General features: G+C 35.0%; 1 protein-coding gene across 2 annotated transcripts in view; it reads right to left on the bottom strand.

Moving 5' to 3' along the window:
- Window positions 1–22: 22 nt before the first annotated feature.
- NPC1 (NPC intracellular cholesterol transporter 1) overlaps window positions 23–23,627 on the bottom strand; it is a 43,347-nt gene continuing 19,742 nt past the window's right edge. The window contains exons 8-25 of one of the 2 annotated variants that reach the window (XM_083357592.1): window positions 22,817–23,187; window positions 21,949–22,175; window positions 21,040–21,140; window positions 20,535–20,637; window positions 18,910–19,099; window positions 18,134–18,316; window positions 16,744–16,858; window positions 15,776–15,903; window positions 15,550–15,690; window positions 15,059–15,148; window positions 14,541–14,731; window positions 9,093–9,208; window positions 8,852–8,981; window positions 7,182–7,382; window positions 4,019–4,250; window positions 2,690–2,803; window positions 1,817–1,979; window positions 23–284 (exon numbers count right to left, since the gene is read on the bottom strand). In XM_083357592.1, the coding sequence (XP_083213718.1) occupies window positions 202–284; window positions 1,817–1,979; window positions 2,690–2,803; window positions 4,019–4,250; window positions 7,182–7,382; window positions 8,852–8,981; window positions 9,093–9,208; window positions 14,541–14,731; window positions 15,059–15,148; window positions 15,550–15,690; window positions 15,776–15,903; window positions 16,744–16,858; window positions 18,134–18,316; window positions 18,910–19,099; window positions 20,535–20,637; window positions 21,040–21,140; window positions 21,949–22,175; window positions 22,817–23,187 (2,879 nt within the window). In that variant the 3' untranslated portion in view covers window positions 23–201. Of the gene's footprint in view, window positions 285–1,816; window positions 1,980–2,687; window positions 2,804–4,018; window positions 4,251–7,181; window positions 7,383–8,851; window positions 8,982–9,092; window positions 9,209–14,540; window positions 14,732–15,058; window positions 15,149–15,549; window positions 15,691–15,775; window positions 15,904–16,743; window positions 16,859–18,133; window positions 18,317–18,909; window positions 19,100–20,534; window positions 20,638–21,039; window positions 21,141–21,948; window positions 22,176–22,816; window positions 23,188–23,627 lie in introns of those variants that run through there. The other variant, XR_014491890.1, reaches the window with a different exon arrangement.

A 23,627-nucleotide genomic window follows, 5' to 3' on the forward strand; every position in this document is an offset into this window, starting at 1 on the left:
TAATACTGATAAATACTGATATTGATATACTTCTTCCTGAATCCAAACTGTTCAGAATTACTGTTTTTCTTCCAGTTATGCAGAAAATTAATGAATCCCAGTAACATTTTACAGTTGTGAGATGGTAATCATAGAAACTTGCTACAATTTATAAGTCTTCAGCCAGAATTCAGAGTCCACTGACCACTTTGTTTAAAATGGCTAGAAGAACAGTAGTTTTTCTCTTTCTGTACCTTTGTTCCTTTCTTGTGCTGCACGAGCTTTAGCTTTATTTATTGAGGGTCCTATAGAAGAAAAATAAAAATGCTGATTTTCTTTCTATATTTTATTAATTCAGTAATGCTAGACACTTGTGATGCAAAAAGATGGAACAACAAACATGACTATAATATGTTGAAGCATCTTACATACAAATCAAGTAAAATTTTAAAGTCATTTTAACATTAGCCCACTGCCTTGGTGGAGCAGTGGGCTAATGCCTCCTTAAGTAACACCAGCTGCCTGCAATTAGTGCAGGTTCGCATCCCACCAGGCTCAAGGTTGACTCAGCCTTCCATCCTTCCGAGGTAGGTAAAATGAGGACCCAGATTGTTGGGGGCAATAAGCTGACTTTGTAATAATGCCGCTTGGGGGGTGTATGAAAGCCCTAATAAGCAGGCATATACATAGAATGAAGGCTACTGCTAAGCTTGTGTAAGCCACCCTGAGTCTTCGGAGAAGGGCGGGATTTAATTTTAATTTAATTTAATTTATTAATATTTCTATACCGCCCTTCTCCCGGAGGACTCAGGGCGGTGTACAGGGCAAGAATAAAACACAGAAATTTACAAATGGAAATTTACAAATGGGATACAAATGGAATTAAAATAAATAAATAAATAAACATAATGATTACAGTTAAAATCGTTTCTACTCCTACTGGTCAAATTTGAAGTTGATACCACAAATCAGAGTTTAGCAGAATATGGGCTGGGTTCATTTATACAGGGGTCCCCAACCCCCAGGCCGTGGCTGGTGCTGGACTGCGGCCCATTCCGAACCAGGCCACACAAGCAAGTAGGCAAGTGTGCTTATGTGCACAAATCCACTTGCGTGAGCTACAACTATGTGCACCCATGTGCACTCATTCGAGCAAGTGGCAGGCACATACAGCCATTACTCGTGCTAATGAACTGCATGTGCAAGTGTGCTCACCTGCTTGCACGGGAATCGTCCCCTCTCCCCCACCACAGCAGCAGTCCACAGCAAAATAGCACAATGCCATAGTTTATAGAATAAGGTACTGTGCACATGTTAAGACATGGTTTACATAGAGGCACAAATACAAGCTAAAAACATTAATCTAGCATGATGCATAAATCCTGCCACAACAAGCTAGTTTTTTCTTCTATAACAAGGAATTTACACATTTTGATCCTGCTTAAACTTTATTTCTCAAGATGTTACCTAATTAGTCCTCCAATTTCAGAAATAATTATATGAACACGGCTTATTTTAAATTAAGTTAAAAATTAATAAATTTGTTAATTCATATTTCAAAAAAATACTATGCTAGGGATTTTTTGGTATGCCATTGTGGCACGACAATAAGCTAACCCTCCCACCCAAAAAACAAAAACAATACATATTATGCCTTACCATGAGAAACCAAATCATTCTTTCAGTCTCATAAAGAATAGTGGGTTTGCGCATGCCCAAGTGGTCTACTTTGATGAACCAGTTTGTTTATTATGTTAAATAAATACATCACAATGTTAAACGTAGCCTCTGCGGCATATAGGTTACTATATCTGAATCAAATTCAATTTTGACTTACCTATGTAGCTAAGTAGGACAGGAAGAAATATTAGACCATGGGTTGCTCCAAGTAGCACCATGGCCAAATACATCCTGAAGTAGAAGATCTGGAAAATCTGAGATTTGGAAAAAGCAAGCACCACTATTCCTCCAAATTTTGTAAGTGTAATACCACTGAAAACCTATTGAAATTTTAAAAAAAAGTAACAAATCTAGCATTGTCCTGTTATAGACAACATACCCATTCCCAACAGATCAGAATTATTTTATTTTTACATTATTTTTATTATTGGCATCATCAATAGCAACAATATATCAGCATCCTGCCTCCTGCATGGCTAGCAAACAAGCTTCTACTCTTATCAACAAGTCAGGTTGGTAAGTGCCAGTTCATTGGGTTTTGCAATAAAAATGTACAATCTGCACTAAGATACTTAATGACAGAAAACTCGTTTTCTTCATTTTCCTGGTGTTCCTACTTTAGATGACTGTTCTCACAAAAGAAAAGGAAAAAAAAAGATCTCCAATGAATGTTGGAGATGAATGTTTTTAAGGAGGATACCACATCTCCTCTCACCATTGCAATTTTGCCAAGGTTCAATAGGAAAGGGGGAGACAAGCAATGGAATGGTATATGCACGTGAAGTCTGGTGCATATGGACAGTACTTGATCTGTAGTCCTTTGGGTTAAAATGATTATCTACCCAAAACTTTTAGTTATAATTACAAACTACAGGAAGAGATAAACTTTGCACTACACAGATGCACGGTGTAGATTGCATCTATATGCTGACACATTGGTTGCGTACGGGCCATGAGTTGTGAAGACAATTGGGCCCAATTCCTGTGGTTTCTATTGCCCCTGACAAACAGGATACAAAATACTACTTACACAGCTCCCCATTTGGGATAGTGCTTCCTCAGCACGCTCTACTCTTGTTGCTTTTGTACTAATTGTGAATGCTCTTGTCACATGGCTACAAAACTCAACAGAGATGCCACAACTCTGCAAAGGAGATAATGAAGATATTAGGGTGTTCTACTGTTTGATAAAGTATAAGGCATTCAAATAAATGGCAATTAAATACTTATAGTTAAAAATTGGTATATGCAAAATAACACAAAAAGGGAATAAGCAGAAACTAAATCTGCCATAACAAATTGAACGCAACAATAAATGCAGCAAGTCAAATTATACTGTATACCAAGTACCTCTATCAGCTTCTAGAAGTTATCACCAAATAGGCATTCTTTGTAGAAAAATCCAGTTTAGAAATAATTGAAATATGAAGATGGGTTTTAAAATATCACAATAGTTAACAGTGGATATAAAAAAGGGTAGACCCTGCTATTAAAATGCCAGGTGTTTGAGATGTAAGTGAAGTAATTTATCTTCATGTGATTTTTTCTTCTTTCTTCTGCCTTTTTCTTCCTCTTTTATCACTTTGAGTGCCAAGGGAGATCTGACTTTTTACATTTCAAAAAACTGGCATTTTAACTGGGCTATCTAGATTATTTAATAAGTGTTTAATTGAATGTTTTGTTACCTCTAAATATTGGTTTAAACCAATTATTCTAAGCATAGCACATATTAAGTCAACTATTAAGCAGTCACAAATAAAGATACATTATTGGTGAAGAGATATCAAAACTTGATTCCCAAAAGTTAAAAATCCTTAAAAAGAATTATTGAGAAAGAACATTTTCTCTGAATAAGGGGGATGATTGGTAGGCAGGAAACCATGTGTTGCAGAATAAAATGTGAAAAGTGGGCAATTCAGTCTTTTTTTTTTCTTTTCAAATTTTCAGTACCAAATCTGTAGAGCTGAAAAAGCAGCAAACATTTTCTAGGTTTAAAATTCAAAACAATTTACAGAATCAATTATTAACTTTATTTATTTAATACATTTTTTTTGTTGGGGCATTGGTAATAGATGCTGCTATACACAACATTATCTGGCTAAATCACTGAAGTATGGACACCAAGTCTAGGACAAATCTTGTCACTGTATTCCAAAGAGCCTAAATGATTTGGTACCGTAATGGAAACAGAAAGGCCAACACTTCCTTTTACAAGGAATGAAGTAAGTGTGTCAAGCACAGCATGTATTCTTTTGAGCCTTTAAATCCATTTTTAAGGCTATAAATTGTACAGAATCTAAGCAGAATTTGATTTGCACCAAAGTTTTGTAAACTAGAATTAAAATGCAGGTAAACTTACCATGACAAGGTTTACTAAGGAAACTGCATTTAAGGTGATATCCCACAGCCACATCACTCCAAACATGTTGACCAGTATCATAGCAATAGTGAGGGAAACAATAATGGCAGCCCATATTTCAAAACCAAGCAGCACCATAGTTACTATGAATATTGATCCAAGGGAAATGCCAAGATTAAAGATGGTGTCATTCACAATTGTCAAATATTGTTCATAAAAAACATAGAACAAGCTATGAAGAGAAAGATAAGTAAAGTTAACAAATTTACAAACGATAGCTTTCTACCACTTAGTTTCTAAAAAAAGGTCACTTTCTACTTTTTTCCAAAATTGAAGGCAAGAATGAAAGAATCTAATACATTTGTCCAGCCTTAAATCACAATGTTGTATTCCAATTTTTTAAACCTAAACATAGGCTTCTGTAATACAAACATATATTTGAAATGTAACTTTATTTTTAAAAAAAAAACAAAGGGCACAAAGTACCATTGTACAGGTATTTGTAGCTAAATACGTACCCATTTTAGACTATCATTGTGAGAGCTAGTTTGGTGTAATAGTTAAGGCACCAAAGCTAGAAAGCAGGAGGCTGAATTCTAATCCTGTCTTAGGCACAAAGCCCTAGAAAAGGGGCAATGGCAAACCACTTCTGAAGAACCTTGCCAGGAGTCAAAAACTGATTTGAAGACACATGCATACACAAAAAAGGACAATCGGTAGTTTCAGCGTTTCAACCCAAATGGAGGGCTTTTAAGGAGAGATCACTCTGATCTCTTTGAGAGAGAAGAAGTCGCTGTGTTCAACAGCCCTTGATCTTTCTTTTGCTTTCTTCCCGTATTGATGAATTTTCATGGCTTTGAACATACTGTTCCCACCAAGTGTTTTGTACAACCCAACTCATTTCTGGAATGCAGCCTCTGGCAGAATTCTTAATGTGTGTCATTTGACCTGGAAGAATTTGTACACATCTTTGGAGTTGGGTATCATCAGTACGCTGATGATACCCAGCTTTTTATTTCGACCCCAAACCACCCCAGTGATGCCCTCGACGTGATGTCCCGTTGCCTGGAGGCAGTTCGGGTCTGGATGGGGAGGAACAGGGTTCAACTCAACCCTGACAAGACCGAGTGGCTATGCGTATTGGCATCCCGGGATATTCAGAATATTCCATCTCTTTCTACGGGGGGTGAGTTATTACCCCCCGTAGATAGGGCTCGCAACTTGGGAGTCCTCCTACTCACAGCTTTCTTTAGAAGACCATATAACAACTGTGACTAGGGGGGCCTTCGCCCAGGTTCGCCTGGTGCGCCAGTTGCGACCCTATCTAGACCGGGATGCCCTGCGTATGGTCACTCATGCGCTCGTGACCTCTCGTTTAGACTACTGCAATGCTCTCTACATGGGGCTGCCCTTGAGGACCACTCGGAGGCTCCAACTGGTACAGAATGCAGCCGCGAGAGTTGTGCTGGGAGTTTCCCGATACTCCCATGTTACACCTCTGCTCCGTGAGCTGCATTGGCTCCCAGTTGTCTTCCGGGTGAGATTTAAGGTGCTGGTAATGGTCTTTAAAGCCCTAAATGGCATGGGTCCGGCGTACCTTAGGGATCACCTGCTGCCGGGATCAACTTCCCTCCGCCCTGTGCGCGCCCACAGAGAGGGCCTCCTCAGGGTGCCACCGGTCAGAGAATGTCGTCTGGTGGCCCCCAGGGGGAGGTCCTTCTCTGTGGGCGCACCGGATTTGTGGAACCGTTTGCCGGTTGAGCTCTGGATGGCGCCCGACCTTCGCTCCTTCCGACGCGATCTGAAGACCTACTTGTTCGAACAAGCCGGCCTGGCCTGATGGGTGATGGGTTTGGATTTTAATATTGTTTTAGTGCATTTTAGCTTATTGTTGTTAGTTTTGGGCACCTTGTTTAATCTTTTTTTAATATTTGTATTCTTGTATTTTTATATGTTTGCCCTGTTCACCGCCCTGAGTCCTTCGGGAGAAGGGCGGTATACAAATAAAATAATAATAATTATTTTATTATTATTATTATTATTATTATTATTATTATTATTATTATTATTAATAATAATAATAATAATAATAATAATAATAATAATAATAATAATAATAATAATAATAATAATAATAGAATGAAGGCTACTAAGCTTGTAAGCCGCCCTGAGTCTTCGGAGAAGGGCGGGATATAAATGGAATTAAAATAAAATATATTATTATTATTATTATTATTATTATTATTATTATTATTATTATTATTATTATTATTATTATTTATAGCAACACTGAATAATTCATAAGATTAGGTCCTGATGCATTCTAAAACATAGTGTATTTATGTGCCCTTAACTGGGCATTTTCAGAAACTGATTATGATGATCACATGCTATCAAGTCATTGTTGACTCCTAACAACCACATAGATTTTCTCCATGATGATCTGTTCCTAACATGGTTCTTCAGCTCTTCCAACTCATACTCATTGTTGCTGTAACTTAGTTTATCCACACTGCTGCTTGCTGTCCTCTTCCCTTCCACCTTTTGCAGCATTATAGCTTTCTCTAGATTAAAATTACTTAATGTCTGCTGATGATGGCAGTAAAAGCAACAATTTTGCTTAATTTGTTTCCCTTTGATCATTTTTGTTTTTTTACACTAAAGGCACCAAAAATGATGTTTCTCCACCACAAATGATGACAAAAAAAATATTTTAGGAAGAAAGACAAATACTAAAAATTACATATTTCATTTACAGATTAAAGACTGATTGACAAAAACTGGGTAAGATTTTTTCATTTGTGACTTTAGTTTTATAAACTGAAGCCACAAAACGTCAGTCAATCAAGCATTTAGGAACTAATCAGAACAAAGTGGAACACTTTGAATACAATTCTAAATTAGTATTATTGCTTTATTTGTAAACTGTTCTATCTCTGCACAGGCTTATTAATATTTTCCTGTTTTAAAAAATACATATATTGCACAGAAAAAAAAAATTGGAACACTATCACCATTAAAAATTTCCCCCTATACAATTTAATGGCAACTTCTGAAGAAGAGGCACTATTCAAGGATTGTGTTCTAGTGTGCATATATTGCATAATCTAATTCTAATTCTACGATGTGGGATAATTTTCTGGCCATAAAGGAATTACTGTACCTGTAAGGAAAAACTTCAGCATTTTTTTCTTTGTGGACCATGACTTCAGTAATATTGTTTGCTATAATCCGTGCTTTTTTCAATGCATCAATAAAGTCTGCTGAGGTTTTTAGCACCGTATGGTAAGTCATGAAGTAAGTGGCTCCAATTTCAGAAGAGTTGTGTATAAAGGTGACTGCAGAACTATATGCAGCATGTCCTCTTAAAAAAGAGAGTAGTACAGTTGGCATACATCAAAAAGCTGCTGAGTTCTTTCAAATCAACCAACTAATAGGCATTTCAGTTTATTATCTTATTAGGAGATGCTACAGTTCAATATTTACTAAAAGTACACAATACAAAGCAATAGAATGCTGATGTCAAAGCAAAAATATCTGACTTGCAGCATGGATGTATTCAGGGAACAAAGCTGACAATGAACATTATGGGGCTGCATATCAAATGGTTTGATGAAATCATAATAGATTTAATGCATCGTGATTTATCACTTGATTATGTACTGTACATTTTTTTCACATATTGAATCAGACTAAATAGTCTATAGTTTCTTAGATCATATTTTTTCTGAAGATAGGACCATTTATCCAAAAGTATGAACTGTAGCATTTCATCTGTTGGATCTCTATCTAAATTATTTCAGGCAATTTATATCATTTTGACCAAACCATTAACTATTTCATTCGGTACCATAAGGTAACATTTATCTGGTTGTAGAGGTTTTACCCCATACAAGAACAGTACATAATCCTTGACTATGTTGTTATGAAGCTTAAACTGTAGTACTGTTCCTGTGCATTCCACTTTATAATTAAGTGAACATTCTCTTTTCAGAGAAAAATAAAACTGGCTAGCTTCACCTTTTCATTTCATTTGTATTTTCTCTTCTTCATAGTCAGCTACTATGCTGATTCTTTTTATTTTGAATGTATCTGAGGAGCTCTTTTGTTGTTATTTGAAATTAACAAAGAGTTTCAGCTTTTTAGATTTTCTGATGTAAGGGTCCAAATCTAGTCTATCTATATGTATTCTTTCTGGATTTTCAACTCACAATACATGTCCATTTGTTCACTAAACCTTTAGTATGGATGCATTGACTTCTGCTATTTTCCACAATTGTATGCAACCGTATTTTTGCTGTTTCCTTTTTTTTGGGAACTCCCACAAATGTTGAGCTCCTTTTCCCACTTGCTTTTTTTGCTATTAAAGCCCGCCAATCATTTTTATTTTAAGTTTAAAGTACAAATTTGAACATAAATAACATAATAATTTCATTATTCATTTCATGCCATTTCGAAAGTTCTTAATTTATTTTAACAGAATAGTAGATTAACAGAGAGGAAAGGACCTTGGAGGTCTTCTAATCCAACCCCGTTTAGGCAGGAAAACGTATAATAATTTATAATTATATAAATTTATAATTTATAATTATATAATTTATCTTCCCTTTCAGTTGCTACGTTTCCTTCTACATGGAAATTATATCCTTCAATTGCTGTGTTTCAATTAGGGCAATAATTATGCTAAGATTAAATTATATTTATTAAGTAATATTTGCCTACCCAAATTTAAAATTAAAGTTCAGCTTTATTTTGCATTTCTAGTGCTGTGAGCATTATTATATAGACAAAGAAAGCCAGGTATTTTATGACTCAATGTCCTTCCAAACATACCCTTTGCCACATTTTGGATTAGGATTATCCGAGAGGAACATAGGGAGAAATTTCATGAAATCTTCACCCTCAGGTCTCTGTTTTCCTTCTTTGGTCAGTGGCCGGCAACGCACACATGATGGATTGACAACTGTATAAATGTTATTGGGAAATATTCATAAAATTAACATTTGTCTTCATTCATGTAAAACTGATTTGCTTCAGATTAAATACTTCATTAAACCTTGAAATTCAGTGGTACCTGAAGCATTGCAGAATGCTCCAGTGGTGTTATAAGTTCTGCAACAGGAAGATTGCGGCTTGACCCAGTCAAAGTAGTCATCAATCCAGGAAGAAGGTGCATAGCCAATTCTTGTACTAAAATATGAAAATGGTACCATCATTTGTCAAACATTTTCAGGTACATTCTATACAAACTGCATATTTTTTTAAAAAAAGTATTCAATGCAGATACCGTAAATTTTAAAAATATATGGGTGGTCCTCGACTTATAACAGGTTGTTTAGTGATTGTTCAAATTTACAATGGCACTGGAAAAAGTGACTTATGAATGTTTTTCAAAAATGACTTACCACCATTGCAGCATCCTCATGGTCATGTGATCAAAATTCAAAGGCTTGGCAACTGACTCAGATTTATGAAAGCTGCAGTGTCCCAGGGTCATGTGATCCCCTTTTGCGAACTTCTGACAAGCAAAGTCAATGAGGAAGCCAGATTCGCTTAACAACCATGTTGCTAACAATTGCAGTGATTCACTTAACAACTGTGGAAAGAAAGGTCATAAAATGGGGCAAAATTCACTTAACAAATATTTCACTTAGCACAGAAATTTTGGGCTCAATTGTCATATATTGAGGAATACCTACAGTGATGGCTGAAACTGTTGGCACCCCAGAAATTTTTCCAGAAAATCAAGTATTTCTCACAGAAAAGTATTGCAGGAACACAGGTTTTGCTATACACAGGTTTATTCCCTTTGTGTGTATTGGAACACAACAAAAAAGGGAGGAAAAAAAGCAAATTGGACATAATGTCAAACAAAACTCCAAAAATGGGCTGGACAAAATTATTGGCACCCTTAACTTAATATTTGGTTGCACACCCTTTGGAAAAAATAACTGAAATCAGTCGCTTCCTATAACCATCAATAAGCTTCTTACACCTCTCACCCGGAAGTTTCGACCACTCTTCCTTTGCAAACTGCCCCAAAATATCATTGAACCTCCACCATATTTCACTGTAGGTACTGTGTTCTTTTCATTGTAGGCCTCATTTCGTTTTCAGTAAACAGTAGAGTGATGTGCTTTACCAAAAAGCTCTATCTTGGTCTCATCTGTCCACAAGATGTTTTCCCAGAAGAATTTTGGCTTACTCAAGTACATTTTGGCGAACTGTAATCTTGCTTTTTTATGTCTCTGTGTCAGCAGTGGGGTCCTCCTGGGTCTCCTGCCATAGCGTTTCATTTCATTTAAATGTCGACGGATAGTTTGCGCTGACACTGATGCTCCCTGAGCCTGCAGGACAGCTTGCATTCCTTTGAAACTTGTTTGGGGCTGCTTATCCACCATCCGGACTATCCTGCATTGCAACCTTTCATCAATTTTTCTCTTCTGTCCATGACCAGGGAGATTAGCTACGGTGCCATGGGTTGCAAACTTCTTGATAATGTTGCACACTATGGACAAAGGCAAATCTAGATCTCTGGAGATGGACTTGTAACCTTGAGATTGTTGATATTTGTCCACAATTTTGGTTCTCAAGTCCTCAGACAGTTCTCTTCTCCTCTTTCTGTTGCCATGCTTCGTGTGGCACACACAGACACACAATGCAAAGACTAAGTGAATTTTTCTCCTTTTTATCTGCTTTCAGGTGTGATTTTTATATTGCCCACACCTGTTACTTGCCCCAGGTGAGTTTAAAGGAGCATCACATGCTTGAAACAATCTTGTTTATCCACAATTTTGAAAGGGTGCCAATAATTTTGTCCAGCCCATTTTTGGAGTTTTGTTTGACATTATGTCCAATTTGCTTTTTTTCCTCCCTTTTTTGTTGTGTTCCAATACACACAAAGGGAATAAACCTGTGTATAGCAAAACCTGTGTTCCTGCAATACTTTTCTGTGAGAAATACTTGATTTTCTGGAAAAATTTCTGGGATGCCAACAATTTCAGCCATGACTGTATATTTCGGAGAGGGAGAACTGCATTAGAAATTGTTTTTCCAATCCAATACAGAAATGTTTTGCAGTTTGGACTTCTAGGGAAGAATTGGCAAACTAAAGATGGCTCTTCTAAAAGCAGAGTTAACAGTGGTGGAAAGAAGAGTCAGTGAATAGACCAGGTATTTATTATTCCTCTCCAAACGGGAGAGGACTTGAAATCATCAACAAGTACTCCAGATTTTTGCTTCCTGCAAGGAGATTACAAGACAACCGTCTCCAGTGGGTTTAAAGCTCTGGGAGATGAAAGATGCTCAAACCACAGTCCAACACCTTCAAAAGGACACTGGGTTTACATAATTCCTTTTCTAATCAGTTTTGGAAAGTGATTGTTAACTTGCTTTGAAACTACAGATAGTCTTCGAATTACAACCACAATTGAGCCCAGAATTGATGTTGCTAAGTGAGAAATTTGTTAAGTGAATTTTGCCCCATTTTATGATTTTTCTTGCTACATTTGTTAAATGAATCACTGCAATTATTAAATTAGTAACAAGATTGTTAAGTGAACTTGGCTTCTCCATTGACTTTGCTTGTCAGAAGATAGCAAATAACCCCGGTACACTGCAACCATCATAAATGTGAACCAGATGTCGGCTTCTGGTTTGCCATTGCGGCTGCCGCAGCTGCAAAAAGGTGAGCTCTATCTTCCACATTTGGTTTCGCTCCGCTGGGGGGGCCTGGAAAGGGTCAAAAGTCGCCTGGTAGGGGTGATGAGCAAGGAGGGGATCCCCACTTGATCCCTGGGGGGGCGACAGTCCTTCCGCTCAATCCGGGGCAGCCCTCCAAACCGGCCCATCACTAGGCTGCACACAGCTGAAGTCAAACTTACCACCAAGCACTTCAAAAGCAATGTGGATGAAACTGGGTGAGATCTGATCTTCTCTTTACCCTAAGTACTTTCTTTTCCTGTAAAAACTGCTTGAAGTATCTTTCCCCTTATGAGAAGAGAGGGAAGGGAATTTCTATCCCACCCTCTAAGAATAGCGGCGACTGACTACGCAGGGGAATTAAAGCACTAAAAGAACAACTTTAATCTAATTGCATTTATATGTTCCTGAAACCTGGAGACCAAAATTTTTCCTATTTTTATTGGAGACTTTTGCTTTTATCTACAAAAAAGAAATAAAATTGGAAAAAAATTATAAAAATATTGGACTTAAAAAACTTTAAACAGCATCAGTGACATCTTGTGGTGAGGTTTGGTATTACAACTTGTTCTTTCCTAAAAGACTCTTGGCTCGAAGCCTAGACCTTAGATAAGACTCTTCTGACCATGGCACCACCTGTGAGAAACTCAGCTGTATGAAAACAGCTAGGTGGCATAAGTGACCTACTTGAACTGTGAATGTAAATCTTTACTGACTTTCAGAGTTTATGTGGGGAATTGCCTTCCTATCTCTTTATTTGAGGAATATTGGTTACTATATGAGATGATGAAATACCTTGGACTATAAAATCTTGCTTGACAAACAATTTCAACTATAAAGACTATATATAAACACGTGAAAGAGTTGGATGAAGACCAGGGATCCTTTCCATGTTGAAAGCAATACATGAAACCATTCTTTCAGCTTGTGATAAAATAAGACCTAACATAAAAGATCAAGATGCCAGCTTAGATACACAAACCCAAACTGACTACAACCAAAGAACTAACAATGCAGAAGATAACAGAAGTAGAACAATCAAATATTAAAACAGAGGACTCAATTGACCAACAAATATAGTTAATGGAAAATCCAGAAAAGGAAGTGACAACACTGAAAATGGAAAAGACTTTCTATATAAATCAGAAGAAATTTGAGAAAGAAGAACAGATTGAATGGAAGACAAACATATCAGTACAATCATGGGGAATTGGAACAATAGGGAGACAACTTAATGAATACAAATGGGCTGGTAGTCCCTTCAAAAAAATGACAATTAAATGGTCTCCTTTATTTCAAATAACATATATAATAATAGAGGGAGATCTATTTGACGATCTAAAAACACTGCTATGGAAGCCTAGTTGGGCAAGGAAGAAAGCCAGAATAAGGCTGAAGAAAATTGGGGTTTTGATTTATTAGAGGGAATTTCATATTATTATTTAGAGGGTTAAAGGGAGAAGTTGAGATAAGGGGAATTCTGGTCAACAGATTTAAAATATTTTGAAATTAGTTGAAAATAAGGATTTTATCTGTTTAATATTTAAAAATTAGACCTAAAAGAAAAAATATTATTATGAATGTGATTTATTGATTAACCCAGTAATATATATAATGGTTTTGATTTATTAAAGGGGATATTGTATTATTAAGTAGAAGATTTAATATGGTAGGAAATAGATAACTTTTAGGAAATAGAACAAGATTATATTCAAATAGATAAAATGTGTATTTTGGATATTAGATTTTGTTATGAATTGAGATAAGGGAAATCTTAGTTACCTAAAGACTGAAAATTATAAATATTAAAGGTTAAATTGGAATATTGATGGGAAGCTAAAAATTGGGAAAAAAATAATAACAGGATATGTATTGTTTATGAAGATTGAATGTAAAAAATAATTAAGATGTATAAACTAAAATTTATTGATAAATGTAATGATGTTTTTACTGAGTTGATATAATAAGAACTGCATTAGCTTAATACGAGACAGTAAATGTTAAGGAAAAAAGAGAGGAAAAATTTGATGTTGTAACTTGAGATTTGTACTAAAGATTTTGTTATCGAATTATTGATTAACCCAGCCACCATGTTGTTTTTTAAATACTTAAATGTAAAATTGGAAAATTAATAAAATATTTTAAAAAATGTGAAGATGTCAAGCAACTAAATGTAAATCACATGACTATGGGGATGCTGCAGTAATCATAAGTGTGAAAAATGGTCATTAGTCACTTTTTCCAGTGCCACTGTAACTTTGAATGGTCATTAAACGAATTGTTGTAAGTTGAAGTCTACCTGTATTAGAAGCCTTTGGACTGAAAACACCAGATGGGTTTCCTTCAATCCTTAGTGAAAGAAGTTTTAAATAAAAGTTCAAGGATTGATGAAGGGACAACAAAATTTGACTTACTAGTACAGAATGAAGCAAAATATTTTAACACTGAACATACTATTTTGGAACAATGGACTCAAAAGTTTTATTTTAAGAGTGTCTGCCTCTATAGATAGACTTGTGTTTAAAAGCTGCTGTGAAAGAGGAGCAGGTTTCATTGGTCAAGACTGACACTAATTTGAAAATGGATTTAAAAATGAAAGGCTACAAGAATGATATGGAAAATGATGCTACGTTGGACATAATATCTTAATCAAAAAGGAAATACAAATAATAAATCAAGAGTGCAACCTGGATAATATTCCTATATTGGACTTACACAAGAGGCTGTTTAATCATGAGTCTAAATAAAAGTTTGTTCCTATTCTAACAGAACATTATTTGCAAGAGAAAATATTTAAGGAAAAAGGAAAATGAATACCTACTAGTTGCTAATCTCTGCTGCATCGAACACTTGTTGTATCAGAGAATTGTTGTCACATCCCGTTCCTCCACAGACCATATTTTGCTCATCTAGTGTTGTATAATTATGCCCTTCTTTCAACACAAAATATACTGGAGGACCTGCATGCAGGTATTTGCCAAGATCGTTGAAGTAGACTATCAAATATGAATCCTTATTTTAAAAGAAAAAGAGAGAGAGAATACAAAAGAAAGGAGAATAAAGTTAAGAAAATTATTTCTACAATCTTCTCTCTATATATAGATACATATATATAATGCTCAAAAAAATAAAGGGAACACTTAAACAACACAATGTACTGTATTTAATAGTAGGATGTCTTATTTTCTGTTCCCTTTATTTTTTTGAGCAGTATATAAATCTAGTATCTATTTCTTTTATGCACAAATAAGGAGCTGTGATTCTCAGAAAATTCTTAGGAAATTTTTAGTATTTCCTAAGTAAAAAAAGAGTAGGAGTACAAGAAGTTGAAAAACTTACATCAGGCATTGATAATCTCTGATCCAGGCCAATCTCAACTTTGTTGACAACTGCTATGCTGAATGATAACACACCCACAAATATAGATATCTGAAATACAGTAAAGTCTTGTTTGTCTCACAAACAGCATTTATCTAAAACCTGTTCAAGATTTTGATTTACATATTTGAAATCAGTGCTGCTATAAAATATACTGTAGCTCTTCGATTTAAAGGTTAAAACAGTGTCATGGTACACTAGCAATAGGGTGGAAGAAATATTTAACATGTTTCTGTTACAATGTAAATGTAAGCAAAATTAACATTAATCTGTTCAGACTACTGAACTGATTTTTACTATTCTGAAAACCAGTGAAAGAAGAACAAAATCTGCATAAAATTAAATACATTTGTACCATTAAAAAAAATCTCATGATTGCATTTAGATTATTATTTAGTTTAGATATTTTAAATCAAAAAGAACTTTAGCTGCAACAATGAGGATGTACGTACAATAATTGGTCTCATCCAATCTTTAAGAAGAAATGGAGAATAAATGTTTTTGAAAAACTTAAACAGCATGCTTTTAGAGTGATGGAAACTACTGGTTTCTTCATAACCTTTGATACAGCACAGGACATCACATTGATTATTCTGGAATATAAAATGCCAAAATGAATGTGCCGCTAAAATAATGCTTATCAAAAACAAATATGAAAAGAGTTTATAATGATCTTACCTCTTGGCGCTTAACATCCAAGCCCAAGAGACTTACAAAACAGGTAATCTGCAGAAGAAAATCAATAAAGACAGCCACTGCAGCAAAGAGGGAGAATGTACGAACCGCAGGCATAGTAGACAAGCTCCCTAAAGGAGAAAAATAAACAGATGCATTTCATACTAACTCTATACAAAAGAATATATCCAAACATTTATGTACCACTTCCATAAAATACCAACCCAATGTTTAAAAGTTAATTAAGGTAAAATACTTTCATTAAAAAGGAAAGAAAATACTAATCAGTGCATTTCTACAATTCATGAGAAGTTGCTGATGAAAAAATAGTGTTTTTTTTCCAAGTGCCTAAGCAATATACCAAGATGACAAGCACTACTACTTCAATAAAAGAGTAGGCATTACCATTGCAATTTTTTGCCAAATCCTGGTTTCCCATGAAGATATTATGCCAAGACTCCCATAATATAAGGGTGACAAAAAATGTTTCAGTTTACAGGCGATGTGTTTAGCCTTAATGGCTCTTTCTAAAATCTCAGCATTTAACGGAACAGATACTATAAACTCAGAAATAACTTGAAGAAATGAAATCTATTCTATGATTTCATTCCATAATATATCCCTTTTCCCAACTGTATCAGAAACCCATTTGGTGGAAAGTAAAAATATGGGTACTATTCAGCACAGGTGTTCATAAACAAGAAAAGGCTGATTAATTAAACATTAAAATAATGTTTCCATGTGTATCAAAACTTTGGCAGTTTATATTTCACCAGTTTTGGCATTCTACTCAAATGTATTTTACCTGTTCCTCTTAAATCACCACTGTTCACTGTGGGGTTGCTGTTGATTTTGAAGAATTTGGAAATAATGACTTTACCTATTCTATTTTTTAAAAATACTGGTCATGGAGTAAGAGAAAATAATGAATTCCAAAATCCTAAGTACAATTTTTTTTAAAAAAAACTTACCTAGGAAAAAAGCCACTGTCTCTGAAAATGAGGAAAGAAACATGGTAGGAGCCACCTCTCCAAGAATTCGACCAATCTGCTTATCTAAGGTTTCATCTTGAAGCCGTTCATCTCTCTGAAATTATAATTAACTCATTAAATCAAATTGTGTGTCAGATCTATGATATAAGTTTTAGTTAAGAAAAACTAGAAATATGCTTTCTTGCCAACCTGCAAAGGGTCCAGGCTATCCATTTTTGTTTTAAAGTTCAGTAATATATTTTATATCTATATGGTCATTTAGACCTACATCAACACTCATATGCATGCACGCACACTATAAAAACTCTCATAAATTCTAAAATAGTACAAAAACCCAAAATGAACAGCAATGTATCATTGGCCACACTGTTTCTCCAACCTAACCTAGAGAAAATATTGGTTTCCTTTCTGAGAACAGGCAATCATCGTTTTCACTGCTGTAGCAATTATCTTATTTCCTGTCTAGATGAAATGCAACACAAAGTTTTAGTAAACAAGACCAAATTAATCCCTCATTTTTAGCCTTGCTATTAATGGCTTTACAAAACCCTTGAAAGGGATGCTTTCTAAGGTTTATCAACATGGATACCCTTCTGGAAGGATTAAAACCCTTCCACCCTGGAATGTATGGTATTTTTTTCCACTTCTTGTTGTATATCTGTGTATATACAGAGAAAATGCTTTTTCTGGAACTATAAGAATTAAGCAACTGCATGTGCATATGCTACACATATATGTAGCATATGTAAATTTGAAACATCCCTTTCAAATACTTGCCATGCTTGCTATGAATCATGGCCACTAATTTTTCCTTCCCATAATAGATACCACTTGCGACTATTCTGTGCCAGGGAGCTTGTAGACATGAGGGAAGTGTCAGCAAGCATACTCTTGCACCATGTTGAAGAGCAGACTGTTTCCCAAAGAGGTCAAATGGGAGCTTTCCAGAAAGCCCACATAGTATTCTCCTTGCTTCCCAGAAAGATATTCAGTGCCACCCAAATATTATTTAAAAGGTTAGTGTATTATCATTCTTAACACATTATTGCAAAAAGCCAAACTATATTTATTACAATGGAACCACCATAGGGTTCTGGCTCCTTGGCCAGAGGCTTCGAGGCACAGTTCATCAGCAGCTTCAAAAAAGGTCTAAAGTTCAGTTTTCAGTATTTCTAGATAAGTTGTAAAAAGCTTCCATCCACACCTTGGGAGAGCTACTGGCAATAGAGTGAGCTAGACAAATTATCATTTTCGCTTGTATTTCCTATCCAAGCCAAATAAAAAATCATAGGCTAAACAAACCATTAATTTATTCCAATAAATTGTGCTTATGCAAATGTCATCTTATTATACACATTAACAAAAATACCTGTAATGTCTGAACAATAATGAAAATGTTGTCCACACCAACAGCCAGCACCAAAAAGGGAATGACTTCAATAACAATTAGTGTTAGAGGGACTCCAAAATAGCTGAAGATACCCAAAGAACATGCAACTGAACTTAGCACTATCAGGATGCCAGCAATGCCCAATGAGATCTTTGAATCCACCTAGTAAATAAAGACAACATACATTGGAAGCCTTTTTAAAATTTTCTTTTTAAAATATAATTACATTTTAATAGTTTGATTTTCAAACCAGCTGTACTTTACTATTTGTACCAAAACAAGCATGTAATCTATTTAAAGAAATATAAAGTGAATAGGCAACATCAAGAACATCAATTCATAACCCAGGAAATATGTAATATACATGCATATCTCTTTTACTTAATTAGGAAAATTATTGTTCTGAAACATGCTATCTTCAGTACTTTTAAATAACATATATTGTATAAAGCAATTAGGGAGCTCCCCATGTGTATCTCCATAAATTTTCAAGAGAAAAACTGCTAAAAATTATTAGATAAATAAATCAGATAATTTCCAGAAGGCCATAAGGGATTTTTTACAGCACATATGGGTGTGAAGTTCTCTGACACTGTATGTTATCCACCTGCCCTACTCTTAGCTGTTACAGAGATAAATGTTCAAAATAATAGGATAAAACTAAAACTAAACATTGTGCATTTTAACTAAACTTGCAAGACACTGAACTGTGTATTTTGCTACAGAAGAATTTCAACAGTTAAAAAGATGCATACCATCAATCTAGAAGCACTCTTAATATGCCCAAGAGCGATGGAAATGTACAGAAACATGACTGCATAGCTAATTACAACAGTGTGGACATCACTGTTGCTTTCTCGATTTATTTCATCTTCAATACTACGTTCAGCAGAGAAGGAAATTCTTAAATTTGGGTTGTCATAGTTTTTGACAAAATTGATAAACCTGAAAAACAGACAAGAGTGTCAGTCATTTTTAAGAAAGCTAGACTAACCAATTTCTATTAAACACAAATCTTTGAGCAAAATGTGCACAAAATTGTTTCAATATTTTATTGTTAAATTGTACCCTGCATTGACAATATATACTAGTTTTGGTGTAAGTTCCTACATTTCTTACGTTTAACGTAACATGTTTTTTCAGATATTTCAAATTAAAACTATCCTTGATCTACCCAATTAAGGCTTTAAAAGTGAGATGTATTGGTTGTAAGTTTAAAACAAGGCTTTGTATAATATAATTCCTATACTGAAAGAACTGAAAAATTTATTAATATAAAAAAAACACATGTTTTATTTCTGAATAAATATTCAGATAAATAAGTACCGTATTTTTCGGACCATAAGACGCACTTTTCCCCTCCCAAAAGTGGGTGGAAAAACGAGGTGCGTCTTATGGTCCGAAGGTAAGCGAAAACACTTGTCTCCCGTTCAGTCAACGCAGTCCATCAGCTCCATTGGAGAGACGTGATTGAATGAAGACATGGAATTCTCCGCCCTGCCCCTGTGATTGGTCGGCAGGGGAGGAAATACGGACGTACCTGCCATGCCTTCTGACTGCCGCCCCCTCCCTGCACGCGCACATTTTCTTTCTTTTACCTCGCTGCTAAAGAAATAGTTTTTGCTAAACTAAACCTCATAGGCGACTTGCCCCAGCAAAGCCGTGAGGAGTTGTCCCTGCAGGTTTCTCTGTGAAGTTTATTGGAAGTGATTTCCCATTTGCAAGATAATACTGCTAATTGTTTGAAATTGCTTCGGCATCTTAGAAAACCTATCCAGGGAAAAGAAACTACCGGTACCTACCTTCCTTCCTTCCTTCCTTCCTTCCTTTCTTTCTAACTTTCTTTCTTTTTCTTTCTTTCTCTCTCTTTCTTCCTCCCTCCCTCCTTTCTTCCTTCCTTCCTTCTCTTCCTTCCTTCCTTCCTTCTTTCTTCCTTCCTTCTTTCTCTCTCTCTCTTCCTTGCTCCCTCCCTCCATCCTCCCTCCTTTCTTTCTTCCTTCCTTCTCTCCTTTCTCTTTCTTTCTTTCTTTCTTTCTTTCTTTCTTTCTTTCTTTCTTTCTCTCCCTCCCTCCCTCCTTCCTTCCTTCCTTCCTTCTCTCTCTCTCTCTCCCCTCCTTCCTTCCTAGTATACCGGTACTATTTGGTTCAGAATATTTTTTTTCTTGTTTTCCTGCTCTAAAAACTGGGTGCGTCTTAAGGTCAGGTGCGTCTTATGGTCCGAAAAATACGGTATTCACATTATAAAAACATGAAGTAGCTACTTTATTTTGGAGCACTTAAAATATTGCAAAGCATCTAGTAGATCTAGAATCACTGAACTTCAATTTCAAAAGTTTACAAACATTATTTCAGATAAACCTAATTTAGAAAAAAAACTTACTCCTTTTCCCAGGCTAAAACTTTCATCATCTTTTCTGTGTCATTGTAGTAATTCTTGACAGGAAATGTAATCACAAGTGCTGTGGCATTATTATAATTTTCATCTAAGTATTTAATAAAAGAATAAAGTATATGAGGAACTATTCCAAACACACACACACACACACACACACACACACACACAAAATACAAAATAAGGGTACCAGTTCAGGGTTATCAAGCTCCTCACTGCTTCACACAGGAAATGAAGCTACTTTACTTGTAAAAATAGATGGGACAAATAGCATTTTGAATCTGCTTGAATTGCTGCTAGCACATTTAATTCTCAGTAGCCAAGAGCAGTAATTTTTTAGTTATAATGTCCTACACATTATAACACAACATGCTAGCAAATGAATATCAGCAGCAATTTACATATCTGCAATACAGGGACAGTATAAAAAAAAGTGAATTTACAGGCCTCCTGCTTACTTCAGCAATAAAATCAACAAATACATCATACTTACTATCATATCCTCCCATCACCAGCCATGGGAAGACAGGACCACCAAATGTCCCCAAGCAGGGTTCATGAAGAGAGGTTGTGTCATTCAGAGATGCTGGAGCCCTATCAAATTTGGACACAATGTTATCAGAACTGTAAGCTGGTATTTCTTATGACAATATTGCAGTAAATTACATTCACTCATAAAGACGTGGCTTTACAGAAGACCTTTCAAGAGATGTACACAAATTTTAGAAATAAATATATGCTCAATCCAAAAAAGTCATTTATTTCAGTTTTAATTTAGAAATTATTGAACAATATTTTTTCAAATACAAACTTTCAAAATATGCCTTCATCTGAAAATTTTTAGGGCACAGTAGTTCATTTTATAAATTCATATTTAGATAATTTGTATTACCTAAGAAGTACAATAATACATTGAAAAGTATTTTGGTTTGATTAGTACATATGCTTCAATAAATTACATTCTGATCTGGTTGAAATGATATTAAGAAAAGTCCCAAGAAAGGGAATTATAGTTAATCTTAAAGTAAGTCTTAACTCTTGGGCAAATTCATCCTTACCAATTATATTTGAAGATTGAATTCACTAACTGTGCTACCTCATAACTATTTGTTTAGCTTTGGGTGGATATTTATTTATTTAAAAATGTATAAGGCTACCAAATTCATGTGTTGCAAGTCTGGGCAGCATACAACATAGACAATAAATTGAAAGAAGAAAAAAGCAAAGAAAAATATTTATCAAACAAACAAAAGTATTACTGGTTTAAATAAGTCATTGATGAGCCTTCAAGGCAGTTAACCAAGTTTACCAATATAAAGAAAAGAAAATCAGCCTAACGCAATTTTAACATTACAAAAGTATGTAATCAAGAGTCAGGGATGGTATTTTTGACTGGGCCTACCTGACACAGTATAAGAAGTGAGAGTGGAAATCGTCATGGATATAGTATTCATCACTAATGTTATAATCTAGGACAGAATGACTGTTCTGGAAGTAGTTGAGAACACTCAGAATAGTACAGTTGTTATTGTAGGGAGCAAGAGGTGCCAGGCAAATGTCCTTCAACATAACAGTTTCATTTTGATAAGATGCAGTTATGTTTTCAATACCATTTTGCAAATCTAGTACCTGAAAATATGAGAATAAAAATATATTACTTAGCATATCAATGGCACAGAATATTTTCTCTCCATATGTTTCTTTAAGGTATGATAGATGAAGTGAATTGTAATCAACATTTTAATTAAAAGCAAGGTATCAAGCACAATGAGCCAAAGTAACTTTTCAGCATTCAAATTCTGAAAAAAGTACTTTTCTTAAAGAATCAGAATCAATTTAAACTGACAAAAAATACAATATCACAGTATCACACTACTGAAAAAGTGTGTGTGTCTGTGTGTTCTGCTAACTGAATATAACATTTGGTGAGCTTTCTAGCAAAAAAGTATGCTTTAAATTTCATATTCACTTAATCTTATAATTTTCCCTCCACTAATCCTGTCCTTTGATTTGAAAGCTATTTAAATCTATGACCTATCTTAGTTTTTATGCCTTTTATTTTCCACAAGCAATCTCGCCCCAAAGCCTATCAGCTCTTATTCTATCACAGCTCAGTCAAAAAAATACCAGTTTTCACTTATCTCATTCAATAGGAAAATGGTTGGGTTCAACCTAAAGGCTCACTAGATACTCTGCTGATCAAATAGAAGAATATGCATTTAACTTGTAGCTATGCTAACAGAATATCAATATATCAGTTCCTATATTACCTGATGCAAGATAGGTTTTGTAAGCGGAGGTCCAAAAGGAACGTCTGTTCCTGAAGGATATGGAGAATAGATCTCCGGAGTAGTATTCACCGCCTGAATAATGATTTGTTCAGTACGGAAGAAAGGTCCAAAATTAGCATCAAAGTATTCCTTTTCTCTCCGAGCTTGGCTATTTGGGGCTGACCACAAATCTACAGGATTTGTAGTTACTTTGAGAAATGCCAAGCCTGAGGAACACATGGCAATGATAACCAAGGAGAACAGAATAACAGGTCGTGGGTTCCGAACACAAAAAGCTCCCCATGATGTAAATGTAACTCTTAAATTATTCTCAAATTTCTCACCAAATCTTTCACACCAAGTAGCTTCTCCTGCAATGACACAATCATAAATATTAAATATCATACAACTGCCCAAAATTTTTAATTAGACATGTTTTATTGTCTTGTTATTTTTGAAACTATGAATTGTAGGTATCAAATTGTTTTTTTCTTTTTTACTGTAAAAGATCACAATAGAGGTATTTGATTTGACACGATCACAATGAATAATTAAGATTTCTGTCTCCAATATATTTTTATGCAAATTTGAATGTTTTCAGATTAGTGACCATATACATAATTATGGAGTGTAGGCTTTTACACTGGCAAAATGGAGTTGGACAGAAGAAAGCAATTTTACCCTCTAATTATTTGTCATTGATAGCAAATAAATTATAATGAAAATCAAAACAGTTCAGAGCATTATGTCCCATAATAAAGCATGCAATATTAGCAAATTAACATTTGTGGATGTTATTTCTAGAAGAAAA

The sequence above is a fragment of the Vipera ursinii genome, assembly GCF_947247035.1.
Source record: "Vipera ursinii genome assembly, chromosome: 3".
NCBI classification, from domain to species: Eukaryota; Metazoa; Chordata; class Lepidosauria; order Squamata; family Viperidae; genus Vipera; species Vipera ursinii.